General features: G+C 39.6%; 1 protein-coding gene across 12 annotated transcripts in view; it reads left to right on the plus strand.

Annotated features, from left to right (window-relative positions):
• Window positions 1–22,384, plus strand: part of ERC1 (ELKS/RAB6-interacting/CAST family member 1) — a 278,983-nt gene that overhangs the window by 45,338 nt on the left and 211,261 nt on the right. For all 12 annotated transcript variants that reach the window (XM_068191757.1, XM_068191762.1, XM_068191759.1 and 9 more), the window contains one exon: window positions 15,064–15,480. In XM_068191757.1, the coding sequence (XP_068047858.1) occupies window positions 15,064–15,480 (417 nt within the window). The remainder of the gene's footprint in view (window positions 1–15,063; window positions 15,481–22,384) is intronic.

Raw genomic sequence — 22,384 nt, forward strand, 5'->3', positions numbered from 1 at the left:
AGGAAATAAACCTGGCTGGCAGGTGTAGGTAAGGGGGGATATTATGGAGGGAGCTCATTCCCTTAACAGGCTCCTGTGAGTCAGAGTTGTCTGTGGGATAGTGAGCAGAGCTGTGGGTGTGGGAGGGGAAAAATACAATATGCAGTAAACCAGTACTGAATTCTAAAAATCATAGAGTAGATAAAATACATAACCAGTATTAACGCACTGTATTTGTTACTTGCTGCTTTATAGTTTCAGAGGTTTAATACAAAACCAGCAAAGCCTAATGAAGGACAAGTGTGCTCTGAGAGCTGTTTCCTGTTTATCAGCTGGTAGAATCACCACCTCTCCATACAAATCTTGTGCTCAGACCTTTTAGACCATGGGAATGGTAGTGGTTTCTTGAAAGCTTTTATTCATTCATTATTTATTGCTCTCAGTCCTTTTCTGCTGAAACAGTTTGATACACTGTTTATATAGTGGTTTTGTTTCAGGATTGGTGGTGTATTATTCTGGTTATCCTAGCACATACATAAACATGACAGTTGCAGTCGAAAGGATTTGAGGGAAGCAATGGTTAGAAAGTCATAGGATGATGATTTTTGACTCAAAGAAATGCAATTGCATTATTTGCTTGGCTGTTCTCCAGAGCTTTTAAAAAATTATTTTAATCTTGACCAAGGAAAGATGCCATTTTTAATGTTTTTAGTTCCCATTATAGATTCTCTTCTGACAGTAGCTGAAGTTTGAGTTTATAAATCACTCTTCACTAGCTCAAGTAGTAATTTACTTTTTTAAGAATGCTTTTTTCCACCTATTCTGTTAGATTTTAAATAATTTAATAACTAGATGTTTTTTCAGCTACTTTTATTTAAATTAAAACCGTTGAATTGGTGCTTCATTTCTTCAACTGTTCGTTCTTAATTTCTTGAACTGTTTGTGGTAGTTTAATCGAAAGGATCAGCTCTGTCCTTTTCTGGTAAAAATAACCAAATAATGGGATTTTATTTTTAGCAGAGTATATTATGATACCAGGTGTCCTTTTACATTTGACTAGTTGTCCTTTATTGAATGAGGATGAATGAAGTTCATTGGGATTTTAATGAGGTTTTCCTCAGAAAAAGAAAATCTGAATTAAAAAGTGAACCAGTTACTGACTGTGACTAGAAAACCCATTACCCAGCACTGCCAAGCCACCTCTAAACCATGTCCCCAAGTGCCACATCTACATGTCTTTTAACTACCTCCAGGGACGGTGACCCAGCCACTGGCTCAGGGCAGCCCATTCCAGTGTGTGACAACCCTTTCAGTGAAGAAAGTTTTGTAACATCCAACCTCCTCGGCATGACTTGAGGCCATTTGCTCTTGTCCTGTCACTGGTCAGAAGGAGAAGAGCCCGACTCCCACCTGGCTGTACTCTCCCTTCAGGTGGTCATGGAGAGCCATGAGGTGTCCCCCAAGCCTCCTCCAGGCTCAGCTTCCCCAGCCGCTCCTCACAGGACTTCTCAGACCCTTCATCATCTCCACTGCTCCTCTCTGGACAGCACCATCTCTATTTCCTGTGTGATCGTTCTCAGGTGCTTCATCGTGTGGTTTCTGACACTTCAGTAACCTGCATCTTCACAGCTGTGTGGATCAGGAACCTGCATCTTCACAGCTGTGTGGATCAGGAACCTGCATCTTCACAGCTGTGGGGACCAGGAACCTGCATCTTCACAGCTGTGTGGACCAGGAACCTGCATCTTCACAGCTGTGGGGACCAGGAACCTGCATCTTCACAGATGTGTGGATCAAGAACCTGCATCTTCACAGCTGTGTGGACCAGGAACCTGCATCTTCACAGATGTGTGGATCAAGAACCTGCATCTTCACAGCTGTGTGGACCAGGAACCTGCATCTTCACAGCTGTGTGGATCAGGAACCTGCATCTTCACAGCTGTGTGGATCAGGAACCTGCATCTTCACAGCTGTGTGGATCAGGAACCTGCATCTTCACAGCTGTGTGGACCAGGAACCTGCATCTTCACAGCTGTGGGGATCAGGAACCTGCATCTTCACAGCTGTGTGGATCAGGAACCTGCATCTTCACAGCTGTGTGGACCAGGAACCTGCATCTTCACAGCTGTGGGGATCAGGAACCTGCATCTTCACAGCTGTGTGGACCAGGAACCTCTATCTTCACAGCTGTGTGGATCTCCATCCCATCCCTGCACCAACAGCAGACAGAACCTCACCAGTGCTGCCTCCAGGCTTATCTCTAGGGAGCTTCTTTGTTTTCCCTTCCCCCTTCCAATGTGGTTTAGAGCTCTCAATGAGCCCTGCTGGCTCCTGTGCAGAGATCCTGTTTCCCCTTTGAGACAGGTGTACCCTGGCTCTTGCCAGCAGGCCTGCTGTCATGTAAACTGATCTATAATTAAAAAAGGCAAAATCCTGCCAGTGGCACCAGACTTGCAGCCAGGTATTGATCTGCTGGCTCTTCCTGTTTCTTCCTCCTCATTCCCTGAAAATGAAAGGAGAGAGGAGAACACTTCATGTGCTGCTTATCCTTTAACCAGTCATGAATCTCTACAGCAAAAGCATCTCAAAAAAGTGTTGCCAAGAGAGTGTTTTAATGATGAGTAAAACATATGTTAATGTTAGGTGAAATCTAAAAGGAATGCAGGGATTTTGAAATCGAGGGTTGTGGAGTGGTTTCTTAGTAATGCATTCAGGGTTTCTGTGTTAATTAGGTGTACAGATCTTCTGTCTAGTAAACCTAATCTAGGCATCCATTTGAGTGATTAAAAAAAAGAGCTAACCTCTGCTTTTAATTAACATATAGGTTTATTTCCCTAGGAATGCACAGCAAGGTGTTCTGAAATGTGCTTTAAGCTTAGCATTTGAGTAAGAACCACCATTGTTCCTTTGGCCTTGTATTGAGATGGATGAAGAAGAGAGAGTCCTTTCCCTAATTCTTTCTAGGTCCCAGAAAATATCCACGAGTTGAGTAGAATTTGGGTCTTCAGAGCCAGCTTGTTGTGTTGCCCTGAAATGAAATGTCTAACACTAGACAAGTGAGTGTTCCAGATTTTCAATGCTACAAGCCCTTTTTAATTTTTATTTTTAGTTCTGAATGACCAGACTCTTGTAAAACATGTAGCTCTGAGATGGCTATTTGTGTTCAGACAAGTGTAAGCTCTTGCTACAGTTGGTGGATTGATGCCTTGAACTCACCACAGGGAATTCTAGTCTCCTTTCTGTCTTGACAGTTGTTCATACAGATCTATCAGCAGATTCAGATGTTTCTCTGAACAGTGTTTAAATGCAGAGCACTTGGTTACAGGATGGCCTGCATAAAGAACCAAAAAGACTTTATTGCTCAGCATTTCCATCCATTTTTGCAGATCTTGATTATCTATTATCTGTCTCTTGTTATTGCAGATCTTGAACATTTATGTATTCTCTGCCTGGTCTATAAAGAAGCAAGAGTTCAGTCATTGCTCTGCAAGAAGCCTAACAGCATGACGAACTGCTTGAATGGCCATGTAGTACTAATTCATGAGAAAGCAGCTTCTGAAAAGATTTATTTAGAGACAGTATTTGTTCACTGAGAGATTTACCCTAAATGATTTTATCAACGCTATCTATACCAACTGTCCACTTTGATTCATGGGCAATGCAAGAATATTCAGTGTTGGATAGTTTTGTTTATTGCCATCAAGTCAGATCTCCTCTATGTTCTTCTCTATTCCCTCGATTCATAGAGTGATGTGCAAGGTTAGGCAGGACAATACTAAAGCTTTTCACTGACAGAAGTCGTTCTGGCTGTCAGTCCTGTTGTAGGTACTCATTTTAGCTTGTCTAGTTCACATTCTGAACAGATGGATTTCTGATGCTTACTAGGAGTTCAGCTTAGTGCACCTGATGTCTTCAGTGGTGGGTGACTGAGCACTGCTGCCAGAGGGAATTGCCTCCTGCTTTGAAAATCCTTGTACCTAGCAGGAAGATGTCTGTGGCAAAGAACCAGTCTCCTGAATGGAAAAACTTTTCTGTTTGGGTATTTTCCGTCACATTCTAGCATCTAGTAAAGATCTTAATAATGAAAATCCTTGAATTTGTACTTGCAAAGCTGCCTCCATCACTGCATCTACCAGAAGTTTGAATGCTTTCTGTTAAGGTAGGTTGTGCTAGGCCTTCCCATTTCCAGAGTTATTCAAGTTCTTAATGCTTTTCTGTTGCTTATCTCTTAAAGCTGCTTAGCCTCCTAAAAGTCACACAAAGCTCCTTTAGAACTCAGTGAAATGTGCTGTGTTCTGCTTTGCTGTCAGAGGTGCTGCTGTCATTTCAACATGAGGGTGAGTGCCAGAACATTTTGATCAGAGGTTTTTTTATGTGTTCTTTCACAGGGACAGTGATTGCTGCAGCCATATTCTAAATTTATCCTGAAATTCTAGTAATTCATTTGAACTGCCTGTCTTCCCAGAATGGTACTTGGTGAGACTTGACATATCCAGAAAAGAAGATTTTCAAATCTGTTGCTTTGTGAGTGTAGCCAATAGTTCATGACAGAGGGCTAACATACCATGTATCGTGTCAAAAGCCACAGGTTTAGTTGAGTTTTATCCATGATTGTTGCTTCTGTAGATTTTGTAGAAGAGATTCCTATTTTCTTCCTCCTTACATTTCAAAGAAAATGAAAACAAGTTGCAGAGATGGAAGGGATGCATATCTTTTGTCTGGCAAGAACTTGTCTTAATTGTGACAACTTCAAGCTGTAATCTTGCAAAACAGTCTTAAAATAATTGCTGCCATTGTAGTTGGCTGTAGTGCATTGATAACTTCAAAAAGGCCCATAGTTTTTACTTCAGGAAGGGACAATGAACGAATTCATTTTGCTTTTGTTTTGTTTGTATTTTTGTTTTCCTGCATGTAGCAGTGCACATACTGTAGGCCTCTACAGTAGCTCACGGTATGCCTGGGTACTGCTCTTGTTTCAGCAATCATTTTAGGCCTTTTGGATTTTTAACTGAGTAGGAAGGTTTGCAGTTGTGCCTTATTGTGGCTTAGAACAGGAAAACCACATGCAAACACTATTCCAGGAAACTTGGTTTGCTGTCCCTGAAGAATTGATGATAAACCAAATGGGAGAAGATGCAACAGTTAAAATTCTGTGTAGGATAGATAGCAGTTAGGGAAGGCACATTTGAGAGATTGTGAGCAAGCAAAACAAGAGGCATGATCATGACGTAGTAAAATTGGTTCTATCTTGTAATGAAACGGGGAGATGAGTTGTGGGACAATACAGGGCCTCTGCAGTATAATCATCTCCCCAAGAACTTTAGCCTTCCCATGTTGCCATCTAATCATCTCAAGGAAAATTGTAAGTTGGTGGCAAAGCCTCATTGCACCCCTGGTCAGTGCAGCTCCGAGGCTGTTTTTGCTGTTGGTTCTCTCGGTCTTGGTTGAACACATTGGCAAGAGCATTCCACGTGTCTCGATGCAGCTGATGTTCTTCATGAGATCCTGAATGTCAGGTGCTCTATTGCTTCAAGTCCTGTGTGCAGTGTTCTCACATTTATGGCCATATCTGGTCATCTGATGTCTTCCCTTCTCAAGAAAATGCATTAAAATAGCCAGCAATCCATCAGTAAATTTCAGTGTTTGCAAATTGCTGGTGAGCTGCTGTCCAGGTTTGATGGGGCTTACAAATACTTAATTTTTGGTGAGAACTCGATTTCTGGAGGCACAGCGTGGAAAGAACACTTTCTGCTGTAGTCACCACTCCATAGTATCTCTGAGCACTGGGTGGCTCAGGTCTTCCACTGTCACTTGCAGGTGAAGGACACATTCCAAATTGACAGGAAGAACAGAGTGTTGTAGTGCTGTGCGCAAGCAGAAGTTAAGAACTTGCTGTTTTAAATTGAAACTAGTTATTTGAAATATTCGGTCCTAATTCAGAAACTGTTATCTGAAATATAGCAGTCACATTCATGAACTGCTCAACAAGGTTTAAAGATCCAGCCTACTCCCAGCTTTATATTCTTAGATGAGACGTAGTTGGCTTATGCATGCAAATGCAGTTATTCAAGGTATTTTGGTCAAAATATCTTGGCGTGACACATGGATATGTGCATTGAGATTTATACTGTGACCTCTCCAAACCAGCAAGTGTAGAAGGTGGTTTAAATCTGAGTGAGAAGGGTGATGTGGGTAAAGTAAGCAGCAGCTTTCTTGCGCATTGATTTTTCATATAGTACTCTCTTACTAGAAATCAGCAGCTATTTTTCCTTTTTAGAGCATGTTGTTGATGCATGCTGATATGTTGGAAAGTACTGAACACAAAATCAAAGGTTGTGTAGCAAAGCACCTTTTATCTTGGATTGATTCCTTGCATCAGCTAATGGAAAGATAGATTTGCTGACCTCCCTAATTGAGGTGACTAATAATACATTTTTGCAGCAAAGTTCCTAATCTATTAACAAATGAGTCATCTTTCATATAGATGCTATTAATTTGAAAATATTAGACTTTCATACATATGTAAATGTTAAAATTCTCTTTCCCATAAGTGCCATAATAACTTATAATTACTTTCATGGGATGAGAGGTTCACAGAAGCTGCATTTGGCATTTTAGCACCTATTTCACAGATGCAATTTAGAAGTAATCTGTACTGTGGGTGAAATTGGGTATGTTCTGTGCACTTGCAAAATGGGATAAGGTTGAACTCTGTAAGTTCTATCATGGCTGGCCTGAATATAGATCAGTTTGATGTTTGGGTATTGGCTCTTTATTTATTTTTTTTTTTAACAGAAACCTCGTGCACAAGGATCCATTTTATCAACACAGTTTGTGACAAAAGAAACTTATGCTTGCCAGACAGGGGAGACAGAATCTGCCGAGAGTTATCTTACTGCAGTGTTTGAAACTGCAAATATGCAAGGGCTCTTGTTTCTTTGGCAGCATAAGGATAAAAAATCAAGGCTCATATTTGTAAATAAATAAAACATGGAGTTTAAGTAATGTAATGCTAACCCAATTTGGACAGCCTGGTGAGAAATAGAGGTTAAAGTCAGTATGTAAGTTGTCAATTCAGACGAGAAATTCCAAATGTTTGCCCTAATCCCAAAATGCCTATTCTCAAGAAAGATGAGGGGCACTTAAAAATAACCCAGTTTCTTAGTTCAAGGATCATAGCATGCTGACATTCAAAGGGTGTGAAATGTAGATTCTTGGAAGATTTGCATGAGAAAAAGCTTTTGAAGCACAGTAAACTACTGATGTAGAAGTACCCACCTTTGGAAATGTAAACACAGAGTAGCTGGAACTTACTGATATGACTTCAAAAATAATTTTCCTTTGAGTTTCGTTGCCTACTAGACTGTTTCTGGTGTCTGACAGAAATCTCAAATTCCCTTAGGAAGTCAGAGAACTGTCAGAATTATATTCATAGCTAAAAAACTGATAAATATGTGTTTTTTAGGATTTTCACAGGTTTGCCTATGCCTAATCAGAATTTTTATTGTGACCACACAGGTATGTGCACAGATTGCTTTAGAATATATAGAATGTGCACAAAATTTTTTAGAATAAGTCTTGTTTTCACTGTGCATGAGATATTCTATAGAAACTGCCCATAGCACTTTTTTACCATCTTGCCATTCTGCTGTCTCAGAGATAATGCAGCGTAGGGTTGTCTTTAAAATAAAGGTCCCTTTCTTTGACTCTCACAAATTAAATTCTATTAAAATCATAGCAGTATTTTGTATCTAAGCTTAACCCTATAAAAACCACCCACTCATTTCCACTTAAATCAGGATTTTGAAGCCCCTGATCCATCTTACAGGGAATATGTAGCATTTCTGGAATCAGCAAGTTCTGTTTCTTCACAGCCCTGCTGGACACCTGACATTAGCCCTTTTCCCAATGTCTTTGCGTGGGCTGCAGCTGAATGTCAGCAGGGACTCCCTCAGACAGCCAGGCCTTTGCTTCGCAGGGCATTCAGCAGAATCCATTTCCCAGAAATGCTGCCAAAACTTTAACTCTTTGAGCATGGGAGGGAGTGATTTCACACAGTGACCAAATCCTGTTCTCTGCCATTTTGCATGTGGTCTCTTTGAGCTGAGTGTGGTTCATCCACTTACAAATGTTTGAAATGCTTTTGTGGTAAGAAACATGAGAGTTTTGTTACAATGCAAACGTTTGTGCATGTGGATTTGCTGGCAAGAAAAACACCGTTTTTTCATTTACGTTCTCATTTTCTGGTGATGTACATTTGACGAATAGACCTTACAGAATTGTCCTTCTGAAATAAAATACATCATAATTATTCTATCTTTCCTTTCTAGAGAAATAGCATTGCACTCATGGTGAACTAAAAACAAAAGTAAGGCAGTGTTTATAGGTACTACAAGTACGTTTCAGACCTGAAATGCTTTTTGTAGCTAAAAGCTTCTGTATCTTTTCTTTCTTTGCTAGCTGTAAAAATAATTGGCCTAAGGACAGAGTAGTTGTAAACTGACATCTTCCAAAACTTAGTTTTTGTTTGATTAACAAATTACATTTGTACATCTCTTTTTTAAAGTTTGTGGTTTTTTATTCCTGGATTGGATCCTGAAAAATAAATACAGCACTCTGTGATATATAATAAAAAAAGGAGACGTGTTGTTGTGGTTTAACCTCAGCCAGCAATTAACTACCACACAGACACTCACTCTTTCCCTGATGGGTAAAAGTGGGACAACTTGTGGGTTGAGATAAAGACAGTTTATTAAGTAAAGGGAAAGCATGAGGAATTCATTCCCTAGTTCCCTTCATCAGGCAGCTGTCCAGCCATTTCCAGGAAAGCAGGGCTCCATCCTGAAGTGCCGGCAACTTGGGCTGTCAGATACCATAAATCCAGTATTCCATACTCCTGTCCCTTCCTCCAGATTGTGTTGCTGAGCACATCACCTGGTCTGGGGTTGGGTGGGTTGGGATCAGCTGTCCCAGCTGTGTTCATTCCCAAATCCTTGTGCACCCCCAGCCCACTCAGTGGCAGGGTGGGGTGAGAGGCAGGAAAGGCCTTGACTCTGTGCAAGCCCTGCTCAGCAATAACCAAAATATCCCCGAGTTATCAACACTGGTTTCAGCACAAATCCAAAACACAGCCTTATACCAACTACTAGCAAGAGAAGTAACTCTACCCCAGCCAAAAGCAGCACACCTGTCCTGTGTGTGTCCAAGCACGTAGTGTTTTCTACATGAAGAACAGCCTGATGGCTGAGCAGATTGGCAGAAAACTGCTAAGTACATGTGCATCATAAAGCTCATTCAGTACTGGCTTTGTGGGTTAACAGTAGAAGTGACCAAAAAGTTTTCAATATCCTGTGTTTCAGTAGTACTTTTATAAGAAGCTTTTGTTAAATCTGCTGATTTCAGCAAAACTCTTGTTAGGTTTTTTTTATTTTTCCCCCGTGGAGTGGAATTTCTGATTAAGAATTTGGTAAGAGTGAGATGAGATTGCCCTAAGCAGGAATAGACTTAGTTAGAATGTGAGAGTTGCTAAGGGGTCTCTTGGCTAATTTGAACAAAGTCCCTGACACTCTTCCCTTTATGACACAGACATGTGAGGAATGCAAGGTTGAATTTTGAAGTCAGTCAATATTCAGGTATTTGTGCGAAGCAGAGACTCTCACAGTCCTTTCTGTAAGAATAGCTTGTTAGAGATCCACCTAAGAACATCCTTATTGCTTCCTGACTGGAGCCTCCTTTGAGTCATATGACGATGAGTAAGAGCTTGAACCTCTCTCTTCCAGGTGGAAGCTTTCACACCACTAAATGTTCTAGCAGGACCCGTCTTTTTCTCCCTGTCCTTATCACAACCCTACATTCTCTTGCTCACGATTGAGTCTTCAGTGTTCTCCCAGTGTCAGAGAAAAATTTTTAAGTGGTCTGAGTTTTGCAGAATGTAACAATACTTCCCCACCTCATTGTGACACATTTCTGTGACACTGTCACATGATTACGTGTTATGTTTTCCCCTTGTTTCAGGGAAAGAGTACATTCTGTTTCTTTTTGCTGATTTTTTCAGGCTTCTCTTGAACATACTGTATTTTTTCTTGGTGTTCAAAAATGAAAGGAATTTTCTTGGTTTAACCTACTTAGGATTTAAACAGAGGAGTTTAAGGGGAACTTAACTATGGAAGTGTTTGGTGGCTAGGTGCCTTGCTTGCATTGCAGAACCCAGAGGTCTAATTTAGGCATTTAGACTTCTTGAATAAATTATGGGATAAGTTGTATGTCTGATTACAGCAGTTACACAGACAGTATCTGCAGTATGAATAATCTAAATCAGGCATCCAAACCCAAATGAACAAATGCATATTGAAATATTAAACACTGTAGCTTGGTAGGTCAAGCTCTGTCTTGCAAAGATGAGTTTGGAAATCCTTTCTTTAAAAAGCATATCACAATTTAATGCTTTCTTTCAAAATCATGGTAGTAGCAGTGGCTGCCTCCTTTTGATCTAAAATATAGAATTAGAATACAAGTCTTGGCTGTAGAATATCAATTAAATTTCTTTTTCTGACTGAGAAAGCTAAAATGAGCATCCCCCACTTCCTTTGGAATGGTGAGATGATAAACATTTAAGTTAGTTGGAAGTATTGCTATTCAGGTCTTTCTGTTCTTCTGTCTTCTACCAATTAGAATAAGAAGCTGTGCTCTCTTTAATACTTTCTGTCGGGCCTACTGAATCTTTAAATATTTTATGCAAAAAGCAAAAGCTTCAACAGAGAGAGATGAAAAGAGCTGCCTGCAGCTCTCAGCAGTACAGCTGTAGGTGCATTGCATTACCCTGAGACTGCAACAGCAGGACAGCTTTGGGAACCAAATACCAGGAACTTCTCCATCGTGGCCTGTACTCCTGCTGTAGGCTGGAAGCTCACCAATCTGCCAAGGTGTGGGAAATGCCAATTTGAGTCCTGGTAGCTGGAGGCAAAGACTGAATAGTATTCTGAGATGCAAATTTTGGGCTGCTGGATAAAAGTCAAACTCTGTCTCTATGCAGAGCCTTGTTGGTGAGTTGACCCGTGGACGTAATACAGGCAGAGGAACTCCTGGTGTAAGAGGTTATGTTTACACCATGTCCTTTTAGGACATGGTTTGAGATGATCCTGAAGGTGCTTAGCTCTGTCAAGAGAAAAATTTGTTGGACATAACCACAGCTAGAGAACTGTGCTCACAAAAATACCTTTGTGATTTGTACATGTAGTTATAATTTGTAGTGAAGTTTAAAGACTAGTTTTCATTACTTGAAAAAAAAAAGCAGGGAATCCTCAAGATTTGAGATATGAGCAATAATTTCAAGCAAATAGAGGTTCACAATAATTGCTGTGACTTTATTTACATTGCCTGCATTAAACTGTTTCACAAAAGCATGATTGTTACTTACTTGGTAGAGTATGGTATATTGAAGTTCAGTGGTATTAAAAGTTACTATTAAAATTATTTTTGCATGTTTATTTCTAGATAAGAGTATTTCAACAGTATTTTTCAATTTTCTTGGGATCTCTAGTCAGGTGTTAGAAATTAAGTATCAGTGGCTAGTGTTGCATGAACTTGGAAAATATTTTGCCTTTCTAGGATAGTTGCTGGTTTAAAAGTGAAGTCCCAAAAATAGATGAGATGCTAGTAAAGCTTGCCTGCTCCTTCAGGGGGAAAATGATGTTTTCTTTGAAATTATATAGAAGGTAAGAAATTTTAACTGAAAAAGTAGTTTAGTTATGATACCAGCTAGTAAAGAATATAGTTCTGTTATTCTGAGAATCATAAAAAAAAAATTTGGAAAGCAGAGAAAAGAACCTATTTTGCATACAATTTGCATGTTGGAAAAGAGTGGATGTCAGAAACATACAATAATTTTCTGTGGCGTGTTTTCCAGGTACCTTTCACACAATCAAGTTTGTTCTCAACTGAGCAGCAGTTCAGAGAACAGTAGGAGTTATTCCTTAGCTGTACTCTAACTTTTCCACTAACTCCACCTCTTCATTTTTCCTGGGAAACTGAATTACAGGCAGTTGCTGACCAGTGGTCAGGTATTCCAGACTCCCTTGTCTTTATTTCACTGATAGGGATATTAGTAAATCCTGATTGTCACTGGTATTAATTTTATTTTTCCACATCATGTATTTGAATCATATAATAGATTTTGGTTCAGTGACCCAAAAGTTCCATGGAGGCATTTCCATGTTTAGGGGAAATCATTTCTGTGGGCCCGAGACACAGTTTTTGTCTATGTAACCCGAAATGACATTTTACAGCAGATCAGATGGTAAAAATATAAGAATTTGGTTTGGTGATTTAGGCCATTGATGTTTATAAATAACCCAAGTTTGATTCCAAGACAACATTGAGTGGAGGAAATAATTTCATTTCATCGATGATGTGGTTGTTCAGAAGAAGCTCTTTTCTGGCCTGGGAGAAAGGAAATGCTGAAGTAGCAGTGTGTGGAGAGCCAGGTGGAAGCATGTGGGAATTTGTTTGTTAGCTGGAGGAACAACAGACAGCTGGGCTGTGCATAAGTAGGACTTCTCAAATACAAATGGAATTAACTCATGTATGGAATTGTAAAGTTACATCTAGTGGGGTAACTGTTTAAGTTTAACAAAATTTGAGGACAGTCTCTCACTACTGCTGTTGTAGTCCTAACACTTTATTGGTGGGGTATAGGTACAGATGAGGCAAACGTTTTTATGAGTGCTGCAGGTTTTCTCTTACAGCTCAACCAACATACATTAATTGAACAGATGTAGTAGTTTTGGTTGCCGGCCTGTAGTGCCTCAGTTTCAAGGCTTGGATGTGGTTCTGGCATTCTCACTTTGTCATTTCTCCAAACCACAGTCAATAACTGAAAGTTGAGATCTTTAATTAAAAAGAAAGTGATTTCTGAAAGCATTTTGGAAATCCATGTTAATTCCCTTCAGATATTTTTTCATCTCTTACTTGAAAATAAATCTGAGCATCCACCAATATATAAGCACAATGTAGCTTTTAGAACAGAGTAATTATTTGTTCTCTCACCTAAAATATCTGTGCTATGTTGTCACACAGATTCTATAACCTGAAGTGTAGTTGTAGACTAACCAAATTACTAACTGCCAGGTATTGTGTTATTGAAGTAGACGAAAAGGTAATTACAGCATCTTAAACCAACCACAGAGCTTTGCATTTAAGCTGATTCTAGTTTATGCTGATGCTGTAAAGGATGTTTCCATTTTCTTTTCTGCCAGCTCTTTGGCAGCATCTGCCACCCCTGCTTTGCACCAGAATCAGCACTGATGTAGCCACACTGACGACTCAGTTGGAGATCTGGCTGCTAAGACATTTTGTTTGGTTTTTGCTGGGGCTGATTTTCAGCCATCAGGTGGAGTTTTGATCCTGTTGTCAGTGCCAACCACCTAAGGAAGGACAAATAGCAAGACTGTTCCCTTTAGTGGCAGTGTGGCCTTAGGTGAGCTGACTGTAACAGCAATTTTGGTTGTGAAAAGCTGCTCTTAGGCCATAGCACAAATAGGGGGAAAGCACTTGGTCTAAAATACTGACTTGTGCAAAGAAAATGGGTTTGGACTGCCTTTATGCACCATTCTGTACAACCAAACTAACCCTTTGTGTTTCTAAAGCAGATTAAAGGTAAGTAACTCTGCTATAAATACTATCTGCTGTCTTTTCATAGAATCACAGTGTGCTTGAGGTTGGTGGGAGGTCAGCTGGTCCAAGCCCTCTGCTCAAGCAAGGCCACTTAGAGCCTGTTGTCCAGGGCCATGTCCAGACAGCTTTTTAACATCTTCAAGGCATTTTACATAAGAATTTTGATAAGCATATTCTTGGAGTAATGCTTAAACTCAAGTCTTCTTAGTTTCTCTTTTTACAAATACTTGAGTAAAATTAAGTACTTGGACTTATAGAAAGCATTCATTTTGCACCATCTTTACATTTTAGACTTAACCAGTGTGTCTCTGCATCAGGCTTGATCATAGAATATAACTTATTCTAGGACTTTAGCCTAGTGAATACTGGAAATAGCTGTATTGCAGACACTGGTTTTTGTAATACAAATGTAGACGCCTGGGATCAGTGCATCTGACTTATTCACACTCGGACTAAGTTGTAAGCATGTCTGCCTCAGTTAAGGGAGAAGCGATGTATCATTCAGTGTGCATCTCATTTCTGGTAATCAAATCTTTGTGCAGTGTCTGTACTTCTCTGTTACTGGCTTGATACTTCCGTCTTGCAGAGAAGAAAAAACTTATTTATCGAAATATAAACGAGGACATTTTTGTGGGCAAACTGTGCTTCTCCTGTGTTGTCCCATTGTATTAACCCACTGTATTCAGTCATTGAGACAGGATTTATTGTCTTGCACAACAACAAATTACTGCTGATCATTTGATTGACTTCATATTCCTGTTCGTGAGGTGGTAACTTCTCTTCTGTGCTAAAATCCTCATGCATTAAATTTTATGATGTGACCCTTTTCCCTGTGCAGCATTTATCCACTTTTCTGTAGTTGTGTTTCTTCATTACAAGCTGAAGTTTTTTCTCCAAATCAAATGGGTAATCTGTGCTGGGTGTAGAGTTGCTGCTGAAGAGCTTGGGGGCCTTTACAGGTGATTATGTTTTGTGGGTGATACGTAAATTCTAATGGCACTGTGCCCCTCTGCTTTGCCAAGACAGTAATTCTATAGTAATTCTGGGTCTTCTTCATAATTGTTCTACAGGGGAGGTGAACATTTGGAAGGGTACTAACACACGTTGATGAAAGCTGCTGACATTTCCCTGTTTGAAACAGCCACTCTCTCAAGTTGATGCAAGTGGAAGAGTCACTCAAGCAAGAGTCTTCTAAGTGTTAAGCAACCTCTACCAGGCATACAAGGAGGAACTTGGAACTGTCTGTAGTATAGCCCAGTTCCACCTCAATTCTGCTTCAAAAAACCATTGTTGGTCTGTTGGCACAGTGGATTCCTCTTGGTTGGTGGTTCAGGAGGTCTGATGTGGCTTATCCTGTTTTCTGTATTTCTCCAGTGGAGGGAATCCTCTGATTTGATTTATTTGTTCTTTCAGCATATGCAGATGACTATCCAGGCTCTCCAAGATGAGCTGCGGATCCAGCGGGACCTGAACCAGTTGTTCCAGCAGGACAGCAGCAGCAGGACCAGCGAGCCCTTCGTGGCAGAGCTGACAGAGGAGAACTTCCAGCGGCTGCACGCAGAGCACGAGCGCCAGGCCAAGGAGCTGTTCCTGCTACGGAAAACCTTGGAGGAGATGGAACTGCGTATTGAGACACAGAAACAGACCTTAAATGCACGTGATGAGTCCATCAAAAAGCTGCTGGAGATGCTGCAGAGTAAAGGTCTGTCAGCAAAAGCCACTGAGGAAGACCATGAGCGGACACGGCGGTTGGCTGAGGCAGAGATGCACGTGCACCACTTGGAAAGCCTTCTTGAACAGAAGGAAAAAGAAAACAACATGCTGAGAGAGGTGAGTGACCAAACACATCTCCAATCTTGAACTCCTCTCTGTCTCCTATCCATTTCACAGTTGTAGGGAAAGAATCTTCCATACTATCTATAAGGTGAATTTTACATTAGATTCTATGGAATTTGCACATATTTTAAAACTTCTTTATGGCTTCCTTGCATGTACCTTTTGGGGTTTTGTGGTGTGGGCCCTACTTTGCCTGTAGTCTCTGTAGGAAACTGGAGATGAATTGTCCCAAAGCCTGTAAAATGAAATATGAATCATTCTGTTCTATTGTAGTTAGAGAGAAAGTAGCTACCTGTATTGAGGTGAGAGCAGAGAGAGAAATCTTTGCAAGAGGAATGGATGATTGCTCAACAGCTTCCATGGAAACAGTCATCTTGCTGTGAAGGGTATTTGATAAAACTATTAGCTGCCCTGGATGCACAGCCAAAAAAGAGATTTCTTAAAGAGACACTGCTGCACACATAGTAACGCCTTCTCACCATCCTTCTGAGAATAGAAAAACTATTGTTATGTCTGTATTGTACCTTAAAAGAGGACAGTGTCAGACATTCTTCACTATTAACAATTTTAAATTAATTATAACAAAATATAGTCTATATAGAATACAAATATTTTAGTAAAATGAAGGAACATAAATGAATGAAAATGAGTTATTGTGTAGCCAGTGTCGTTACATTTTTTGGTATTATTAAATGCATTTTCCTTTTGTCAACCAGCCTCCTAAAGTAATAGAATATTAACTTTTAAAAGGCTGATAAGTCAGCATGGATTGCGTAGATGCACAGATAAGTATGTGTTTACATGGATTCACTAGTGCTAAGATTCTGTATAAAGATTATTTTACATCTGTCGACTGGAGGCATGAATTGATAGCTATCCATGTGTACCATGTGTATGAATCTAATGACCTCTTCTGCACATTGGTATCTATCTCATGGTTCAGCACTTTTTGGAAAGCTCTGTGGGTATAAAGGACTTAAGGCCCCTCTCTAAGAAGTCAAGAAAGCAAGGCCTGGAAGAGTTTTTTGAGATGAGTTTATGCAGCACATAAATACCTTTTAATACCTCTTATTCATATGTTTCCAGGGCCTGACCCATAGTGCCTGTGCTCTTGCAAGCATTTATATAAGAAAGCTGGAGCCCATTGCATTTCTCAGCCAGATTTAGGCCAGATTTATTTTTTTAGAGCAGTAATCTCTTGAGTGTCTGGAGTGAAGATAATATGATTCCAGAGTTTCTGCACTACAGTTTTTCCTTTATTTAGCAACCAATGATAATTCTGTTCCAATTCTTGTAACTATTTCAGGAAGAGCTTCAAATGGCTTCCATTTGTTTCTGCTCTAAGTCCAGCAACATAAATGAAAAGCTGGCAGGAGCTGTGCAATTTTTGATTAATGTGGTTGCGTTTGTTCCTGCTGCAGATGAGTGGATGTTGCGAGATAAGAATTCTTGTTTCACTCACGCATATTTGGAAATCATCAGTCATTTAAATGCTAGTTTTTGTGGTAAAAGACTTCCTAGAGGAGGTAGAGGTGACCTACTGACTTGAAAGTGCAAATGCGATTTATCAAATCTTTTAAAATTAATTACTCCTTGCTGCTTACCTGGCCCCGATTCACTGAGAAGTGTAAGCTGAGCATAATGTAACATGTAGCTCAAACCATGGATATGATGTGGCATCCAGCTGTGAAGCTGAGCACCCTTGTAGCCTCAAAAACGTGGTGCCATATTTTCTCTTTATGGAACTGGGTGACAACAGGGATGGTTTTGTTTGTACCTGTGTGTTGTCCTTGAGCTCTGAGCAAGGCTGAGCTAAGTGACCTCAGACTTACCTGCAGCAAACTCAAGTGTCATGCCTGGGGCTCTGGCAGGCTGGAGAAAATCAGAGGAACTTGCAGCTGACTGCATCTGACTGCCTGAGCACCCAGATGCTCTGCGGGATGTGGTTCACAGCTGCTGTCCACGTGTCACACTTGGACACATTTCGGTGTGTCACCTGTTAGGTGTGTCACCTGCTAATTGTATCTGCATCACCCTCCTCAGCTGACCTTCTGTTATGTTCATCTGTATTTCCATAGTTGTAGGTTATTTTAGCCCTTTGCTGCCCCAGATACTAATGATGGAATTTTTGAGCTGCTTAGAAGAAATGATGGTTCTATATGTAGCATTCCCAGTGTCTGGAAAGGCATGCTAAACTCTTCTTTAAATACTGCTGTTAAAGGAAGCATTAGTATCTCAAAGGGATTCTTAAGAGTGTGGAAAGTCAGTTTATATTTCATGTCCTAACACAGTAGAAAATTTTAATAGCAGTCTTGACCATCTTAACAAAAGAAGTTCTGAGATGTCAGAATCCACTAGTACTGTTTCTGACTCTGCAGGGGTGTTAGATTTCTGATAGGATATTTGCTGGGAATAATATTAAAGATCTATATCTTGAAGCAAAAAGGTATCCCTCAGTTTTCCGACTTCGAAACCTACACGTAATTCAAAGTGTGATGTTGACACTCAAGGTCATCAGACAATTTTTCAGGCAGGCAGTGCAGTTACAGTGGCCAGCAGTATGACCTTGAAAATTAAACCTTGAGAATTAACTGATTTCTTCAGCTTTTGCTATTGCTGTTACTGTACTAAAGATTGCTTGAATTTCCTAAGGAAAATAAATTCTAAGAGAGGTCAGAGTTGTGGTTCTGATAAGAGTATAACTGTCTACCACTCACCATTTTAGGCTGTTATATCCATTCCAAGTTATCCCTTTTTCTAGGCTGAAAAATCTAGTGCTGCTTGATTGTTCTCATATAAAAGACATCACATATTTTTGATCACCTCCCAGGGCACTGCCTCAGTCTCCCAAATCCAGATTATAAAATGGATTCTCCAGCAGCTGCTGAGCGGTATCTCCATAAGCAATTGGACTCTCTTGGGCTTTTCCCAATTGCCTTGACTTCCGAGGATCTCAAGAAATTATTCATCTAAGTCCATGGGAAAGTTACTATATCCAGCATAGGATGTACTCAGCAACTGATACAGAGGACATTCTCTCATTGACACAAATAATTAAAGGTCTCATTGAACATCAGAATGCCCTGACTGCAGCAGATAACAGTGTGGCTGCATCACATTCCTCTACCCTGGAAAACAAGCTTGAGCTTCATAGCTTATTAAAAGATGGCTGCTATTTTGAATACCCCTTCTTCAGTCTTTGTAACAATTATTGTTGTTGGTATTCTAGACTTAGCTTTCAAAAACAAAATTATTTTCACACCAGGAAGAAATAGTTGATGAAATCCAGCAGCTGGACTACAGCTTCCAGAATAGCTCCCAGGTTGCATTAACTGCTGCCTCAGTGTTCCAGACTTGCCTGTTGCAGAATTATCAGTGGTGGTCCATAGCTCCAAAGATAACCAAGCTTGCTTGGTTTTTTTGACATCCTCCCTGCTCCCCACTCCCCAGAGTGCTAGATGCACTGATTAGAAATGGATTTTTCTCAGTTACACAGATTAATAGCCCAAATATCAGTGCAACTTTGGGCAGAATATGATGTGACTGCATCCATACCTGGTGTTCCAAACACTTGGAGTACTATGGGCAGACTAAGATTTGTAGGGACAGTCCAACATGGACTGTGTATGGATGGCTGACCACAACCATTTATTTGGAAACAGAAAGAAGGCTGTTTATCCTGAAGGGTTTTTCCTTCAGAAGGCAGTTCTGGAGTCAATGTTACAGTAGTGTGGAATGAGGGAAGAACTGACAGGAGCTTTATACTTTGTGTCCAGAAACTGTTTGGTAGTAAATTACAGCTTTGACTTCAATTTTTAATTTTTTTTTAGTAATTGGGCCCATTCAAACAAGATGGATTTTTATTCCAGCTGAGTACAAGACTGAATGAAGGAGTTAGGGATGTAGTGCTCCACAAATAAAGGAGGTTTTGTATGTAAAACAGGCACTGAAATGGGTGGTTCTTGAGGGCAGTCATCCACAGTGAGTTTAAGGAAAGAGACTGTGGCAGAAAAAGCTATTATTTCTTTTGTTTTTTGAGTGTTTGTTGAAATGGCAACCCCACAAAATGCTGTTTGTGAATTGCATCACACTTAGGATGGCCTTATTGCAAGGACTGACCTCTCTTTGTGGCTGTTTGGAGTCAAACTGCCCACTCTATCCTAGGAATTAGCACTAAATGTCTGGGAGCGCTCCTTTCTCTGTCTCCCCAGAGGAGCAGGCAGGCACACCAGGCGATCACTCAGGTGTATTTAGACTTAGATTAGCAAAACTTGATCCTGTGGTGGCCAGAGAGCAGCAGCAAGGAGCTGAGATCAGAGAAAGGAGGGATGTGGCATCTAAATGCCCCATCAGAGTCCTGCTGAGCTGTGCCCAGTGCAGAGACCTTGGTTCCCTTGTCTGACTGGATTTTAATGAGCTGTGACAAGTTTTGCAAAAAAAAAAAATTATTTTTCCGTGGGTGTGTTAAAATTCTTACCCTTTTCTGCTTCAGGCTCAGAGGAGGATTGAGAAATTTTAATTGGAGCAATTAGAGGTAACTCAAAGAAAACTTTTGTCCCATGCCAAGATTTTGCAACATAAATAAGATATTTCAAGAGAGAAGTTTTGTTTTGCAGGAGTAGATAGATTCAGTAACTGGAACTCTTACTACCACCAGAGTAGGGGATATCTTTCTGTTGAGGTAAAACATAAAGTTTCTGCTTTTTTATTGCTGCTGCATGCTTTTGACCTTTTAGAAGCAAACGGCAACAGGAGAAGTGATTTCAATCAAGATAATTTAAATAATTATGTCTTCATTAGAATTGCTTGTTTGGTCTGCAGGTAGTTTTAAAACATACAGAGGTTTTCTAGGTCAAAATTTGAGAAAACAGGCAATTGCAAGTTGAATGCATGGATAACATATTTTTTATGCATTTGAATTTTTTAAAATACCATTTTAGTTTGGAATAATCTGTAGGTCACCTTAGGTAAGAATGAGAGTTAAAAATATTCAAACATATATGAAACTATTTTCAGTTTTCCTCAGTGCAGAGGTTGGTGGCTTCATAATTCTTCAAAAGTTGAAAAATTAGGTTGGAAAAGAATATATTTATTTTCTGTTTTTCCAGACAAAAAAAAATCTGAGACGGCTTATTCTAGCACGGCAAATTTGTGATTTTTGTACAGTAGTTAAATAATGTGTGGGTATAAAGTAAATGGAAAAAAGCAGAACTCCAGTCATCTCTCAGGATGCTTTTTGTGTATTATAATTATGGTCTCATCAAAGTGAAATAATTAATAAAATTTCAGTAGGTTTCTTCATATGCTTTTTCTAGCATGGAGGGTAAATTACTGAATTATTGTACTTATATCAAAGCAATTTTTTTCTCTATGAATGGGCTATTCTTCAACATACAGGAGAATTTCTTACTATTTCATTTTAGCACTTCCATTCCATACTTTCAGATAGGATTTTTAAGACTATGTGAAACAATGCATAAATCTGTCTGGGGATTAAGGGTTTAAAATGCTTAAACTTCAATGTCTTTTGATGTTTTGTTATATTAGAAGATTTTCTTAGTCAATGCATGTTACATGATTTGCTTTGTTTACAAATTACCTCCTAGGTATGTTTTCCTTGAAGATGGTCACATTATCCTGCACTTTTTTTTCAGTAGAAGTGAGATTTGTGTTAGTTTGCTTCCACAAATGTCAAACTTTGTAGTGGAAGGACAAAAACCTAAAAATAGCATGAACAAGATGGAACATAATTTAAGTACAAAATGAGTGCTTTTGCACCTTAAATAAGAGGAAAGAGAAAAAAAATTAATAATAGCACACATGTAAATGAAGTTCTACAAGATTAAGATTTTAATTTTTAATTGACTTCAGCTTTTGAATTCACACTTCTGTAGTCAGATTTCAACACAATAACTTGCTACTTACAACTAATTGGATGGTTTGAATTAGTTGTCATCTTACCTTGCTTTTACTCTAATTCCAAAGTTTTGAGGGATTTTGCTTTTGTTTCCTCCTGATTGAAATACTGAGATGAGTGGGAAGCTGTGCTTTAATTTTCACTTTAGGTGATGCCTTAGTTAACAAACTTAAGTGTCCTAATATCTGAGGTTTTAATTGGATTTAGAAATAATCGTCTCAGTGGATTAATACAATTGCAAAACAGAGATGAGTTTCTTTAGCCAGGAGTAGCTGAGCTTCAAAGCAACTGGCACCCTCCATTATCAATATGTGTGCAATTGCCAGCGCATCTTTCAAAGTTATGCTCTTTATGAATACAGTCACTTTGTTTTTTGCAGGGAATTATGTTGATTGGGTTGGCAAATGCAGGAAATGACAAGTGGAAAAATGCAGAAATAATTTCCGAAGGAACTGCCATGATTACTGCTTCCAGACTTGGATAACTATATAATTTTAGTAGCAAAAACTCTAATAGCAATGAAATAAATTCTACAGGACTCTTACATGTTCTTTTTTCAGTTTGTTTTTGCATCTTGCTGAAACAGAAGGTAAAATTACTGGTATGGAGCACTTTTTGAAAAAAACCCATAAAAAATCCTGAAACTAAGCAATTGTGATACTATCCAGTCACCTTCTGGCACCAGGTAGTAAAGATATTTATATAAATGAGTCATGCAGATTAAAGGGCTCTCCCACAGGTTATTTCATGCAACCTTCTGCTCAAACCAGCAATTTCAAGCGGCGGGGGATTCCACAGCCTCTCTGGGCACCTGCTCCAGCATTTGGTTGTTCCCCTGGTAAAATCTTTTTCATATTAGCAGGTCTAAATTTTCAGTGCTGCAAATTTTGCCTGTTGCCTATCATCCTTCCACTTCTCAAAAGACCTTTGTTTCCATCATCTCTACAGCCTCCAGTTAATTCTAGGTGGCATCAAGTTTCT

The sequence above is a fragment of the Anomalospiza imberbis genome, chromosome 5, assembly GCF_031753505.1.
Source record: "Anomalospiza imberbis isolate Cuckoo-Finch-1a 21T00152 chromosome 5, ASM3175350v1, whole genome shotgun sequence".
Lineage (NCBI taxonomy): Eukaryota > Metazoa > Chordata > Aves > Passeriformes > Viduidae > Anomalospiza > Anomalospiza imberbis.